Source organism: Triticum dicoccoides, chromosome 2B (assembly GCF_002162155.2).
Source record: "Triticum dicoccoides isolate Atlit2015 ecotype Zavitan chromosome 2B, WEW_v2.0, whole genome shotgun sequence".
NCBI lineage: Eukaryota > Viridiplantae > Streptophyta > Magnoliopsida > Poales > Poaceae > Triticum > Triticum dicoccoides.
Genome location: NC_041383.1, coordinates 214493217 through 214507018, shown reverse-complemented (window position 1 = coordinate 214507018; position 13802 = coordinate 214493217). Strand labels below are relative to the sequence as shown.

Genomic DNA, 13802 nt, shown 5'->3' with positions numbered 1-13802 from the left:
TAGCGAACCTCGCGAATGACTCCCGCAGCTTCTAGGTTGCGGGTTTCTTGGACGATGAAGGCCTGCTTCTCGGTGGACTGCCGCCTTGCTTTCTGCTTCACGGGGCGCACATTGGGGCACACGTTCAGGTGGTGCTCGATCACCTGCCTTGGGACCCCCGCTAGCTGCTTGGGTTCCCACGCGAACACCTCCTTGTTCGCACGCAAGAATTTCACTAGAGCCTCCTCTTGTTCAGGGTCGAGATTGGCGCCTATGGTGAAGGTGGCGCCGGAGGATCCATCCTCATCGATTGGCACCTGCTTAGTCTCTACCTTGTCTTGGGTGAACATCTGCTTCTTCTTGGTTGGCGCAGCCCCCTTGGACTGGAGGGTGTTAGCGCTGGTGGGCTGCGCGAGCTTGAGCGCCTGCAGAGCATCTTTTGTATCTCCAGCTACGGAGAGGACGCCGCTGCTCCCGGGCATCTTGATGAGTTTGTAGGCCGGGTGTGTTGCTGCCATGAACTGGGCCAAGTCAGGGTAGCCGAGGATGGCGTTGTACGGAAGGCCGATGGGGGCGATGTCAAAGTCGACCAGCTCCGTGCGGAAGTTGCCGTGGGTGCCAAAGGTCACCGGGAGGCGGATCTTCCCTAGGGAGCTGGTGGAACTGCCTCCGACGCCCAAGAAGGGCTCACTGGGTCGGAGTCGCTCCAGCGGCACATGGAGGAGGCTGAAGGCCTCCACCGAGAGCACGTTGAGGCCGGCACCGCCGTCGATGAGGGTCCTGGTGACGGCCACCTGGCAGATGGTGGGAGTGCACAACATCGGGAGCGCACCTGAGCAGGCGGTGTTCGCGGGGTGATCATCCAAGGTGAAGGTCAAGTCGGCCCTGGGTGCTACCCAACCCGGAGGGGCTTCACGGCGCGTGAGGGCGGAGCCGATCTGGCGGATGAACGGCTTGACATGGCGGCTCGAGGGTGGCGCTTGCGAGCCACCCAGGAGAGTTGCGACGACCGGGGGTGACGGCGTAGCATAATGGGCGAGGAAGAGGTCGCGCAGCTCCTCCCAGGAGGCCACCGAAGCCGTTGGCAGGTGGAGCAGCCACATGCGCGGAACGCCGGTGAGGGCCATGGGAAGCTAGTTAGCCATGACCCTGTCGTCGCCCCCGGCCTTGAGGACATCCTCCTCATACGCCAGCAGGAAAGCTAGTGGATCCGTCGCGCCGTCATAGCACGGCGGCATCTCTGGCTTGAACTTGTTCGGCCACTGCACCTGTCGCAAGGCGGGGGCCAAGGCTCGGAGCCTCCTGGCCCCAGTGCCGGCGTCGGGAGCCGGAGCAGGCGACGCGTTGTCCGCCATGAGGGCGAAGCACGGTGTTGATGGAGAGCGGGTCAATGGAAGGGAGAGCTCCGGCGCACCCCTACCTGGCGCGCCAAATGTCGGATATCAGGTTCCGGCAAAACCTTCAAGGTTCGAACTCTGGGGTGCGCACGAAGATCTTCTCCCTACCGATCCACACCCCAAAACCTCGCCGCAAATCTAGCTAGCACGATGAACACACAAGGGACACGATATTTATACTGGTTTGGGCCACCGTTGTGGTGTAATACCCTAATCCAGTGTGTGGTGCGGTGGATTGCCTCTGGGGGCAACGATGAACAGTACAGAGGAAGAACAGCCTCGCGATGGGTGTTCTTGAGTTGGTGCGGTGTTCCACTTGGGAAGGATTCGATCCCCTCCTACTGTGGTGGCTATCCCTATTTATAGAGGCCCTAGTCCTCTTCCCAAATATTGAGCGGGAAGGGAGCCAACAACGGCCATTTTGAAGGGGAACATCTAGTACAAGTTATCCTGACCAAAGTTGGTCTTCGACTACCAAAGGCACTGGCGATGACGCCGTCTTGGGCTCCACGGTGACCTCCGTCCTGCCGCTCCACTGGCCTTGGTCTCGTTGCACCGAAATGGTAACCTTTGCTTGATGCCTTGGTACTCCGCGCCTGCGCTTGCCCGCTTTGCACCAAAGAGGAAACGAGGACACTGCGTAGGCTGGCGCCCGCCTGGTCTTAATCGTCATGGCTTGCATCATGAGCACCTCGCGAGGTACTCCTGCCTTGATCTCTCCGCCTCCTCACGAGCCTGCCTGGTGAGGCCGTTCCTGAGGAAGCCTTGCATCGTCCGCCCCGCGAGGGTCTTGAGCTTGAGTTGATGAAGATGGGCCGTACTGGGCCACTCCTTGAGCCACGCCACAGGCCGCAGGCAGGCAGGTATGGGGACCCCTGTTCCCAGAACGCCGACATATATAAGCTGAGGGGTTTAGCTTGTAGTTGGGGATCAATCACAATCACATCCACCTAGCCCTAGGGTTAGAACACTACTTACGATCTCGAGGTAGATCAAGTTTGTACTCGATACACAATCATCAATACAGTCAAAGCAGGACGTAGGGTATTACCTCTTCGAGAGGGCTCGAATATGGGTAAACATTATCTCCTTCGTCCCTTGTTACCCGTTGATCCGAGATCCATAGCTCGGGACCCCCTACTCCGAGGTCTATCGGTTTTAGCACCGACACTCGGGGATTTTTGCAAGGAAACAACAACTCGCTAGTAACGTTTTTACACTCCTCTCAAATTTCCCCATGAATACAAATTCCCAGCAACTACTAATGTATAAGCTAATGCATGTGCAAGCAAAAAGTAGCTGTGTGAGGATCAGGGACGAGGAGAGATCAGAGGGTTTAATGTGCATGAGGGTGTGGGCATGCTAGCATATCCTAACAGATGTGGTGTGTGCAAAAAAACTGATCACTCACATTATTTCTACTGGATGAAACGGAGGAGACGGATCGCGTGTGCCATAGAGAGAAGGACCACACTTCCCTTTTTTGGATGATTGCTCGGGGATTTTTGCAAGGAGACAATTGCTCGCTAGTAACATTTTTGTGCTCTTCTCAGATTTTTTCCCAATGAATGAAAAGGCACAGCAACTACTGCGGTATAATCTAATGCATGGGCAATCATAAAGGTGTGCTGCACGAGGGTGAGGGACGGCGAGAGACCAGAGGGTTTCACGTGTACGAGGGGCCTCCCCGTGCGTCGGGTTGGGTTACTACCGCGAGGCCAGCATATCCTATCAGATCTGGTGTCAACAAAAAAGTTGATCACACGCATGAAATCTACTCAATGAAACGAAGGAGACGGATCACGTGTGGCATGCAGAGAAGGGTCACACTTACCTTTTTTGGGCGATTGCTCGGGAATTTTTTTCAAGAAGAAAACAACTGGTCGCTAGTAACATTTTTGCGCTCTTCTCGTTTTTCCCAACAAATGAACAAAAAAGCCCAATAACAATACTAGTATATGGTGATGCATGTGCAAACGGGCATTCAGGTCGCCACCGAGATTAACGTGAAAAAGCTTCATTTGGAGCTTGATAATGCTGGCGTGGTGGCAACCATTAACAACCCAGGAAGAGATCTTAGGACCCCTCGTTCTAGAGACGGCCTCCTCCAACCAATCCCCGGAAGAACATTGCGCATGCGCACTAGCATGTACGCTGACGATGCAGTCATCTTCATCAACCCTGTGCGCCAGGAGATCGACGAGTTGCTGCACATCCTTCGTCTCTTTGGACAGGCTACCGGGCTACACATCAACTTAGAAAAATCATCAGCCATTCCGATTGCATGCGACGAAATCGACCTGCACACGGTTCTGCAAAATTTGGGGGGGGGGCGATCGCGTCCTTGCCAATTAGATACCTCGGCCTGCCAATCACTACGGGTAGGCTCAGATTAGTGCACCTTCAGCTCATCCTCGACAAGATCCGCGCACGCCTTGCAGGCTGGAAAGGGAGGCTCATGCCCTTCGCCGGCAGACGCGTCCTGGTATCGCCATCACAGTGTTGCGGGCGCCCAAAAAGTTCTACAAGGAAGTAGACAAGGCAAGAAGAAGGTTCCTGGGCGCAAGACAAACTAGAGTGAGGCACGTCTCGATCAATACATCTCGAATCGAAAGAGAGAATGTTATTGTTATGTGGCCACTGGTGGAAAGTGCAAGGTGCGATGGCAGGCGGTGACCGCGCCAGTGCACGCAGGAGGCCTGGGCATCCATGATCTGCCGAAGTTTGCCCGGGCTCTTCACCTGTGATGGCTATGGTTAGCATGGACGCAGCCCTCCAGCCCTTGGGTTGGCACCGGCACTCCCTGCGACGACGCTGATCGCACTCTGTTCGCTACCTGCACGTCCGTCACCGTCGGGGACGGCTCAACGGCTTCCTTCTGGCTCTCTTCCTGGCTCAACGGCAGACCGCTATGTCAGGCATACCCAACAGTGTTCGCTCACTCCGTCCGCAAGAACAGATCTGTCCAAGAAGCCCTGCATCAAGACCGATGGGTCCTTGACCTACGCCATGGTGACCACGGCAACATCATGCACATGGTGCTGCAGCTCGCCAGGGAGATCAGAAGCGCTGGCATCACGCTGGAGGCTGGAAGGGCCGACACTATCGCCTGGACCCTGGGCAACTCTGGCAACTACTCCACGTGCTCCGCCTACGACGTCCAGTTCGAAGACCGCCCGGCACTCGACTTCACAGCAACCATCTGGAAGGCTTGGGCCCCTTACAAGATGAAAGTCCTTTTCTGGCTGCTGCACTTAGATCGCCTATGGTGCAACGACAGACTCCAGAGACGTGGATGGACCAATAGCTACTTCTGCCAGCTATGTCTCCGCAACCTCGAGACTTCGTCGTATCTGTTCTAGGAGTGCACCGTTGCCATTCAGGCCTGGAACGAGGTGGCAACCTGGCTCGGTTGTCACTCCTCCAGCCATTCCACCTGGAGCACGGGGAGATCCACCGCCGAGAGGGTTCGTTTGATCATCGACGGAGCCAACCCATGCACGAGGAAGGGCACCAGATCGCTGCTCACATTGATGGTCTGGCAAATCTGGTTAGAGCGAAATGCGTGCACCTTCAAAGGGAAAGCACCATGCGCCCGCAGCATCACTGCGGCCTGCCGCCGCGACATGGAGCAGTGGAGGATCGCTGGAGCCAAATGCATAGCGCACCCCTTCGGGGACGTGCCGTGAAAATAGCGAAATCAGGCCCTCCTCGCCAGCTTACACACTCGTTAGGCTGGCTATGTAATCTCTCCTCCAACCCACCGATCACTTGATCAGACTATGTATTTTTCCCGCTCTCTTCTTCTATGAAATGAAAGCCAGAAATGGCCACTTTCAAAAAAAAAGAAATCAAAGGGATGCTTCAATCCTTCAGGGAGGTGAAGGTGACATGGATTAGCCGTGATGCCAATAGAGCCGCTCATAATAAGTTAGCTTAAGTCGGTTTAGGCGATGATTTATGTAAGGTTTGATTTTCTGTACCCCAAAGCACATTCTGGAGATTCTCTCGGATGACATTCCCAGCTACGTTTAAGTAATAAAACGGCGCATTGATTAAAAAATATACTCCCTCCGTTCTTAAATATAAGTCTTTGAAGACATTTCACTATGGACCACATACGAAGTAAAGTGAATGAACTACACTCTAAAATGCATCTATATACATTCGTACGTGGCCCATAGTGAAATCTCTATAAAGACTTATATTTAGAAACGGAGGGAGTATATGCTGATGCATGTGCACGCACAAAGCTACGCTGCGCTGTAGCACGGCCACTGCACGCTGCGCTGTAGCACGCACAAATCGGACGTTCTGCCCGAAACAAATGGAAATTGGACGTTTTGGCCGTGCCGGCAAACGGGTTGAACTCCCAAAGCCGCGACACATCTGCGCGGCAGAAGAACGCCGCGTCGCAGGGGCCTGCGGTCGCGTTCGGGTCGTCACGCGCCCCCACCCCGAAACGCGGCGCCACGGTACGGCTGTAGCCCCTCCGCAAAGCTGAACCGCTCGCTCTAGTACTATCTCAGCAGCCCCACATGCTGCATCACAAGCTGTACGGCCGCTTGGATTTTGCGGTGGCGTGAAACATTGACCGATCAATCATACGACCAGTTCACAAAAACACGGAAGAGCAGATCTCAAAAAAAGAAACACAATCGGGAGAGTACTGTAGCCTGCAGGAGCAATGGCGTATTAGCACACGCACTCGCTGGGCAAACGCTAATCACGCCCCGGATAAGATCAGAGAGCTTTAGTGTACTCTTACTTATTTAACCATCTTTGTAGTAGTAGTGGTGGTGCTAAGAAAGCAGCGGTACTATTATCGGAGTAGACAAGGAACAAAGCCGGCCGGGGCGGTCTCATCTAGTCATCTCCGTGTCACACCAAGCCGGCGGTTCATGCACGCCCAAAAAAGAATCAAGGGGCGCGTCGCCGGTGGGACGATAGGCTACCAAAAAGTTCAGCTGGTTCCAGCGCCAGCGAGCGAGCAGCGCGTCGATCGACTGATCGATCGCGCGGTACTACTACGGTAAATGAACGCGCAGATTAATAACTAGCTTCATTTAAACAAAAAGATTCAGCAGCTCCGGCTCCTTCTCGCCGCCGGCGCCTGCGCCAGCGCTCGTGGTCACGGAGCCGTCGGAGCTCATCGACGGCGTGCCGGCCCGCCTCGCCCGTCGCTCCCCCTCCGCCGCCGCGGCCGATCCGGGGGTGAGGAAAAGCCCCAGGTCGCACGAGGGCTCCTGGTGGTGGGACGCTGCCTCCGGCGCCCATGTCTTCCTCGGCGTCACCCGCTTCGCCGCCGAATACGTGGAGCACCCCACCACGGCCCGCCTGGAAGAGGAGGCGAACAAATCGCTTCCACCGACTCCGCCTTCCGGGACGCCGCCCGCGAGCTCCGGCAGCGGGCGGATGGCGCCGCCCCGGAGCACGGTCTGAACCGCCGCCTCGCACAGGTGCCAGCTTCCCGCCCAGAGCAGCCCCACCGCGCCGCTCACCGGGTTGATCGTTCGCCCCGCCGCCTCGTACAGCAGCGACTGGAACACGGCTGCAATCCACAGCAAACAGCATGCAAACTTCAGCCAAAAAAGGTCAACACATATTCTGTACTGCCGATGCATCGTCGTGCCAAGAAGACCATCGATCTCCCGTCCGTCCGTACGTACCTGGGCGCTGCTGCTCGGGGACAGCGGTGAGGAAGGACATGAGGCCGGCGCGGCCGAAGAACTTGGCGGCGAAGAGGGTGGCGTGGCCCTGCGCGTCGGCTGCCTCGATCCAGAGCAGGCACGGGCGCAGCACGCAGGCCTCGTTGCACCCCTTGCGCAGCACGCGGCACCCGTTGCAGCTCATCCCCGACGTTGACGCTGACGCTGACACCGCCGCCCGCTCACTCCCTCTCATACAACAGCCAGCCAACCCCGATCAAGAAGCCGACCTCGCCCACGGCCACGCAGGGGCGGTGTATATAACCAGGCGAGGAGGGAGGGAGGGGTGGGGAGGTAACCGGGCGCTAACCAGGGCCGGGCCGGTCGGGTGACCGTGATGGGTTAACTGGCGCGCGTGCTGAGGTAAAGCGGAAGAGGTTCCAGGCTCCAGGGGTGCGGGGGCGGCTCCGTGTCTCCGCGGCCGGTCGGTGCGAGCGCGGGCCGTCGGATCGAGGGATTGGACAGCGGGTGGGGGCCGCCGGCTCGGGTGGTGCGCCTCGCGTTCGCCCCGTCCGGGCTGCTTTCGTGTGTTTTTCCGCCACTCTTTTTCCGCGCTTTTGCGGTGTGCGTGGATCCGCACCTTGGGCTGCCCACGTACGTCCGGTACGTCCTGCGTTTTGGAACCTTGTGACCTCCCTCGGCAAGTGCTCCATGCACACAAGCTTTCTCACAAAAATAAATCGCTCCATGCATCCGGCGCATGGACCCTCCACCGCTTTTGGTGTGCCGAATCACTCGCCGGTGCAGCATCAAGGCCATTGGACCGAGCAGTCGCAAAGCCAAGGGGCTCATTTGTTGTACGATTATGTGTGCATATATATTTTTTATCTCAAAAAAAATCTTGACGGGATACCTTGCGAAAGCTATAACCAAGAATAAATGAAATAATTGTGCCTAGCCTATGGCCCGTCGTCGCATATTATCACCAGCACGCACAAATTCGTGTGAGGTCCAGGAACAGTGAACCTAGGATGCCTTCCGCCTTTTTGGCTGGTGCAAACCTTTTCTCGTCGCCGCACCGCGCCGCATGTCAGCAGTCCAGCCAGAGTGCAGTGGCACACGGAGTGGTGCAAGTTGGCAAAGGCATCTTGGCTTTCTGTTTCGGTCGCACTTGGCCGTGTCGCGCCGGTTCGTGCCTTCCTCACAAACGCTCCGGTTTCCCGTCGTCTCGGCAACGCGATCGGAATCAGGTCAGGTCGCCATCCACCAGCTGCGGGACGCGGCTTCCGTCGCCGGTAACATTGGCGTTTAGCCGCTTCACCGAAATCTTATCCTGGCCGAATAATTTTTTTCCGCTTTTCTGCTGGAAGAAACCGAGTGCGTCGACCCGCGAGCAGTTAATTTGAGACCGCATGTCAACGTGTAGAGGGTTTGGCATGGATCGACGGTGATTGTCACTGGTCTCGTGACTCGTGAGACTTCGTTGCAGAGCATCTTCAGTAGAGAGGAGGTTATCACTACGATTCTCATCAGACATCACTCACGAGTGTTCGTCGTAGAGCAGCTGCCAAAATACAGCGGAGGGGAGGTGGTCTTCTCCTGCGCAACTCCATGCTACGGTACAAATGGCAACAGAAATAAATGTCACAATGGTAAATAACTTTTCTGCCAAATAAAATCTGTGCATAATGTTGTTTTCCAAGTATATTTATTGTTTATGTCTCGTATCCTTAATTCCAAGGTCTCTTTGAACTGTAGAATTTTTCATCGAAAAATTGGAAATTTGAATCCTTGAGGCAAAAAAATAAAATAAATCTAAGGAACCTTTGGAGCATCGTATTGTGTGGTTATCAAATTCTATGGAAGGATGTGCCCCACAAAAGGAAAATTGATGTCTCAATTCCTTTGTAGGAACTTTAACGTGAGTAAAACTTCAACAAGTACTAGAAGTGCCGAGTGCGCTTCGCTTGGTATTGTTGAGATTTCATAAATTTTGTTTGTTATTTGGTTTGGCACGTGTGAAAGATGGTGTGTATTTTCTTTAATTAACCGTTCCTTCTCCTGGTACAAGATAAGAAAGGCTGGTGTTCCGGAAGCCTCTCTCTCGTACAACCGGAAGTAGCAGCAGTGTGACGAACGACGGCGGGCTGTGCATGAGCATGCAGAGAAGATGTGATCTGATCTAGGTGGCGACTAGGGTTGCCGACACCTTCAATATATAGGAGGTCGGGTAGGGAGGGGTGGGGTTAGGCCCATTCTCGAGTCGGCAATAACTCACGATCCGATGTCTCGAATTCGTAGCGTACCCGTTAATGTATGTAATTATTTTTCAATTAATTATCTATTCCTAGCCGGTAAAAATGAAGCCTCAATCTAGGAGACTACGACCATCATCACCACCATCATGATCATCATCCACATCATCGACATCGACCCCCTCCATTCATCTCATCGAATACCAAACCCTAGTGTAGATTCATATATGTGTGTTATATTAATCATTCATATGTTATTGCCATGAACACCATGATGATGTCCATTGTCTTTATATCTGAGTAGAATCCTAGTTCTCGGGGATATGATGGAACCCTAGTATGTGTATGAGCTGAACTCCGATAAGATGTAATATTCTCTTTATATGTCTTTGTTAACTATTCGTTGTGATTTTTGGTGAAGTCAACCTCACAAAATTTTCCTTAATGGACATGACATATGTTACTATCACTGGGACACAGGGAGGCGGAGGTACCCCGGTGACAACAGTTATTACCCCTCCCTTGTCGATCTTTGATATGAGGAATAACGGAGACCTCAAAGCATTATGTTTCGTCCATGGGAAGACCTTTCATAATGGTCCCTTTCACCAGGTTGAAGGAAGGATGGTGGTGGTGTGCGTAGATACAGAGCTATGGAAGTATGCAACATGTCTTTATTTTGGCTCTTTCACATATTAAAACATGTAACGTGGATTATGGATCTGAACCTAGAATCATGCCTACACAAGATTAAGTTAAAAACAAACTAGTGGTGGATCCGGACTCTCTGAGAACGCCTTAGCCCTACAACAATTTCCATCACTTTCCATTACACTTGTTCTTTATGAATTTTCTAGAGCACTTTAATGTTGTTTAAATTCTCTTGCATACTTCCACTTTCGCAACGCTTTTGCTTTGGATCACAAATAACGTGCAAGCACTCTCCGGTAAATATCCACAAGCGTCAAAGACCATTTCTTAAGCTCTATGTGGGATCGATTTGCTTACTTGAAAAAGGCTACAATTGTACCCCATGCATATGTCTGGATGCAATCACCCAGACCGAGCCCTTACGAAACCTGCCAGACAGGTCAACGCGGACACGAGCCCCACCCCCAAACCCATCTTCTCTCGGTCGTTCCCCATTCTATCCTCCCCGGACCGCCTCAAACCAGAGTACCATCCGACCTACCTTCCAGCATCGCCACTGATAGTCGTAGCCGGATGCCGGAGAAGTGCCCATGGGGCCCCATGGAATTGTTGCTCGGTGAGTTCCAGTCAGGCACGCCTTCCTACACACTACTGTCTCTTTTGCCGCCAAATCCAACTATCTCACATTGCTCTGCCTTCGCCAGAGTTCGAGGGTTCGAACGGTGTGGATTGGGAAATGCTCGAGGCTAAGGACGAGGAGGAGCTAGCACCATGACATGGGCGGAGTAGCCGCTCGCCATCCCCGCCACCGCGGGATAGGGTGAGCAGTCATGCTGCTACTTTGAGCTCCTCGTGCAACAATTCAAGCTTGCGTTGAACGCGTCCTCCTATCTAGAGGACCAATTCAACCGTGCTATCCCCTGTCTTTCCTTGACTACCAAGGGTCGGATGTGCATTGCAACCGCTGGAAAACGCAAAGATGCTCTGGGAAGGCATTGAAGCTTTCGAATGTAAAGCCGTCAAGCTACTAGATCCCAACAATAGGAGGACGATGAGGACTCCGATGGCTATAACTTCTTCGACGCCCGCCTCCACTTTGATCGCCGGCGAATGATGTTGTATGTCCTTAATAAATGTTCTAGGTTTATTTGTGTGATGAAATGATGAACTTTGTGCGATAAACTATGTACAATCCTAGGTTTATTTTTGTGCGAGAATAATGGCGTAGTCGTCTAAATTTTGTTGTGATCTATGGGGTATTGCCCCTGGGTCAAGATGAGAATGAGTCGGTCAGCCCGCTGGGTTACTAACCCGACCCAAAAAGTCAAGGCTACTGGCCCAAGTGGGTTGGCCTTAAATGATATAGGGGGTCAGTGGAGCCGACACCGTGCGACCAGATGGATCAGACGGGTCAACCCAGTAAAATCGCTATGCCCCAGTCGTTTCCGAGCATCTCTACCGTCGTCGGGCACCCACGAGCATCGCTGCCCCCATCCCGAGTATATGTGATGCCAACAATATTTTTTTGATGAAATCATTGAGCAACATGGTGTATCATGTGAGGAAACTCCTAAGTCTTGATGTTCCAACTTGCTGGAACTCAACCTACATGATGCCTGATATAGAAAAAGAGTATCATGGAGTGTTCAACTCTTTGGCCATTCAAGATAAATAATATACCTTCAAGCCATCTTTTGAGGATTGGGAAAATGTCAAAGTTGTTTGCAAGCTGCTGAAGGTATTTTATGAAGCCAGTAATGTGATACCCGACACAAAATACCCAACTGCTAACTTGTATTTCCATGAAATGTGGAAGTGAAGCTAACTTTGGAGCAGCAACATTAATGAAGAGAATTCTGAGATGCGCATAATGGTCAAATATGTTGGTGCAATTCCTTGCCTCTTGTGTTTTGGAGATTGTTACTCTTGTGTTTTGGAGATTGTTGTTGGAAACAGTGAGGGACTAATTTGTTTGCTCGTGCACACAGAGAGAAATAGTCCCGGAGTTTTGAGAAGATTGTTATAATGTTCTGAGAAGTTTGATATAAACTTCAAAGAATTTTATCTGCGCTGCAGAGAAGATTGCTAAGGTTCGTGAAGATTATTAGTTCCGTGAAGTTTGTTATAAACTTTTGCGAAAGTTAATTGTGCAACAGAGAAGATTGCTAAGCTTAAAGAACATTGGTACCGATAAGATTGCTACTTCTGAGAAGTTTGCTATAAACTTCTGCAAAAGTTATCTATGCAGCAGAGAAGAATGCTAATCTCCAAGAAGTTTGCTACTGAGAAGATTGCTATAAACTTTTGCAGAAGTTATCTGCACTGCAGAGAAGATTGAAACATTTTGAAGAGCTTAATTTTGAGAAGACTGTGTGACGGAGATGGCTCCTAAAAGGATTGCTAACGTGAAGCAATTGGTACACGAGGTGTCCGAGAAGAAATGGCTACAACAGATATGGATGAAGACATAGTGAAGACGTAACAATTGCTTTGTTGTTTCATTTTCTCTCTTTGGGTCATACGACTACCGTACTACTGAGAGGGGTATAAGTATTTCGAGACTTTTGTTTGTTGTGATCCCATGTGAGATGAGAGAAATCTCATTATGTGCTGAATCATTTTACTTGTCAGCCAAAGACGATGATCTTCTAGGCTGCGAGAGAAATGCCATAGCAGAGGAGTTAGCTTTACTTGTGCCTCAAGTAAAGTTGTCCGGTGCGTTTGTTCCAACTGTTGGAAACGTTTTGGTTGGCCATTGTCTACACCGCGTGCTCAAATTTTTCATTTCCCCTTCAGGATTTTTGCAGCTAAGTAGCCACCCTCATCAACGTTATTCATTGGCTGCACCGCTTGAGATTATGAGAAGATTGACTGAGCACCCCTCTCTGAGAGATTTGAGTTAAATCCACCGAGATAAACCAAGAGACAAAACTTAGATAGTGGTTGAGCATCACAGTAGATCTAAGTTGAGGGTTCTTATGCCTATTACTTTTGAGAGTTGCAACTTTCTGGATGGTTATGCATCTACTCGAGTGACGAAGAGTAATTGTCATCGTTGAGTCAAAGTCATCAACAACCAAGAGTCATTATGGTTTGCAAAGAGTGACCAAGAGTAATTGTGGTCACCGAAGGCAAATTCTGTCAAAGGTTTGGAGATTACCGAGAAGAGTCTACCATGGGTAAATCAACCGATGTTCGAGGAACTTCATGTTGAGGAAAATAGGATGGAGAGAGATTTTCTTCTATGTTCAATCACAATTCCCTCAATCAGACGTAGCTCTTTTGCAAAAGAGTGAACTAGTTTACCAAATCGCATCTCGCCATTTGAGCAACACTGGTCATTTCAATCTACAACATTACTTTCAATAACCATGAAATGTTTCCATATGCGTTGTTTATCTATATGTGTGTCCACATTAGCTTTTGTACTTTGACATATTTGTTTTCATATTCTATCTTGTTGTGCTAAAGGTGATATGTTTCTATGGTCATCGATTCTTTATCTACTACTACCGTGTCATTCTTTCCAGCATTGTTCTGATTAGTATTTCAAAGTAGAATTACATGTCTCTTTTCAAAATAGTTTTCTTTCGAAAATAGTTTTTTTGTAGAACTACATCTATTTAGTTCTTTGTTGGGTTGTGTTGAGAGTAGTTAAGTTTCGAAAGAAAATTTAAATCTCCCATTGAACCCCCTCTAGTCGATATACTCTAGTCCAACGAAATATATGAAGAGAAAATTCAAAAACTATTGGAAGATGTCATGGTTGAGCCTCTGTATTCCAGTGATTTTGGACCCACACCAAGTTGAAATATCTTGAGTTTTGATTTGGCCTAGAGTTTGGGAATGAAGCTGCACCAATGGTTGCTAAA

The 13802-nt window shown here is 51.1% G+C and overlaps 1 protein-coding gene across 1 annotated transcript; it reads right to left on the bottom strand.

The window, feature by feature from the left end:
• Positions 1-6019: 6019 nt before the first annotated feature.
• Positions 6020-7405, bottom strand: LOC119363145 (LOB domain-containing protein 37-like). The gene is made up of 2 exons (XM_037628457.1): positions 7046-7405; positions 6020-6927 (listed from the first exon to the last, which is right to left on the bottom strand). The coding sequence occupies exons 1-2, from the start codon at positions 7278-7280 to the stop codon at positions 6443-6445; spliced, it is 720 nt and encodes a 239-aa protein (XP_037484354.1). The 5' UTR covers positions 7281-7405; the 3' UTR covers positions 6020-6442.
• Between the last annotated feature and the right edge of the window lie 6397 nt (positions 7406-13802).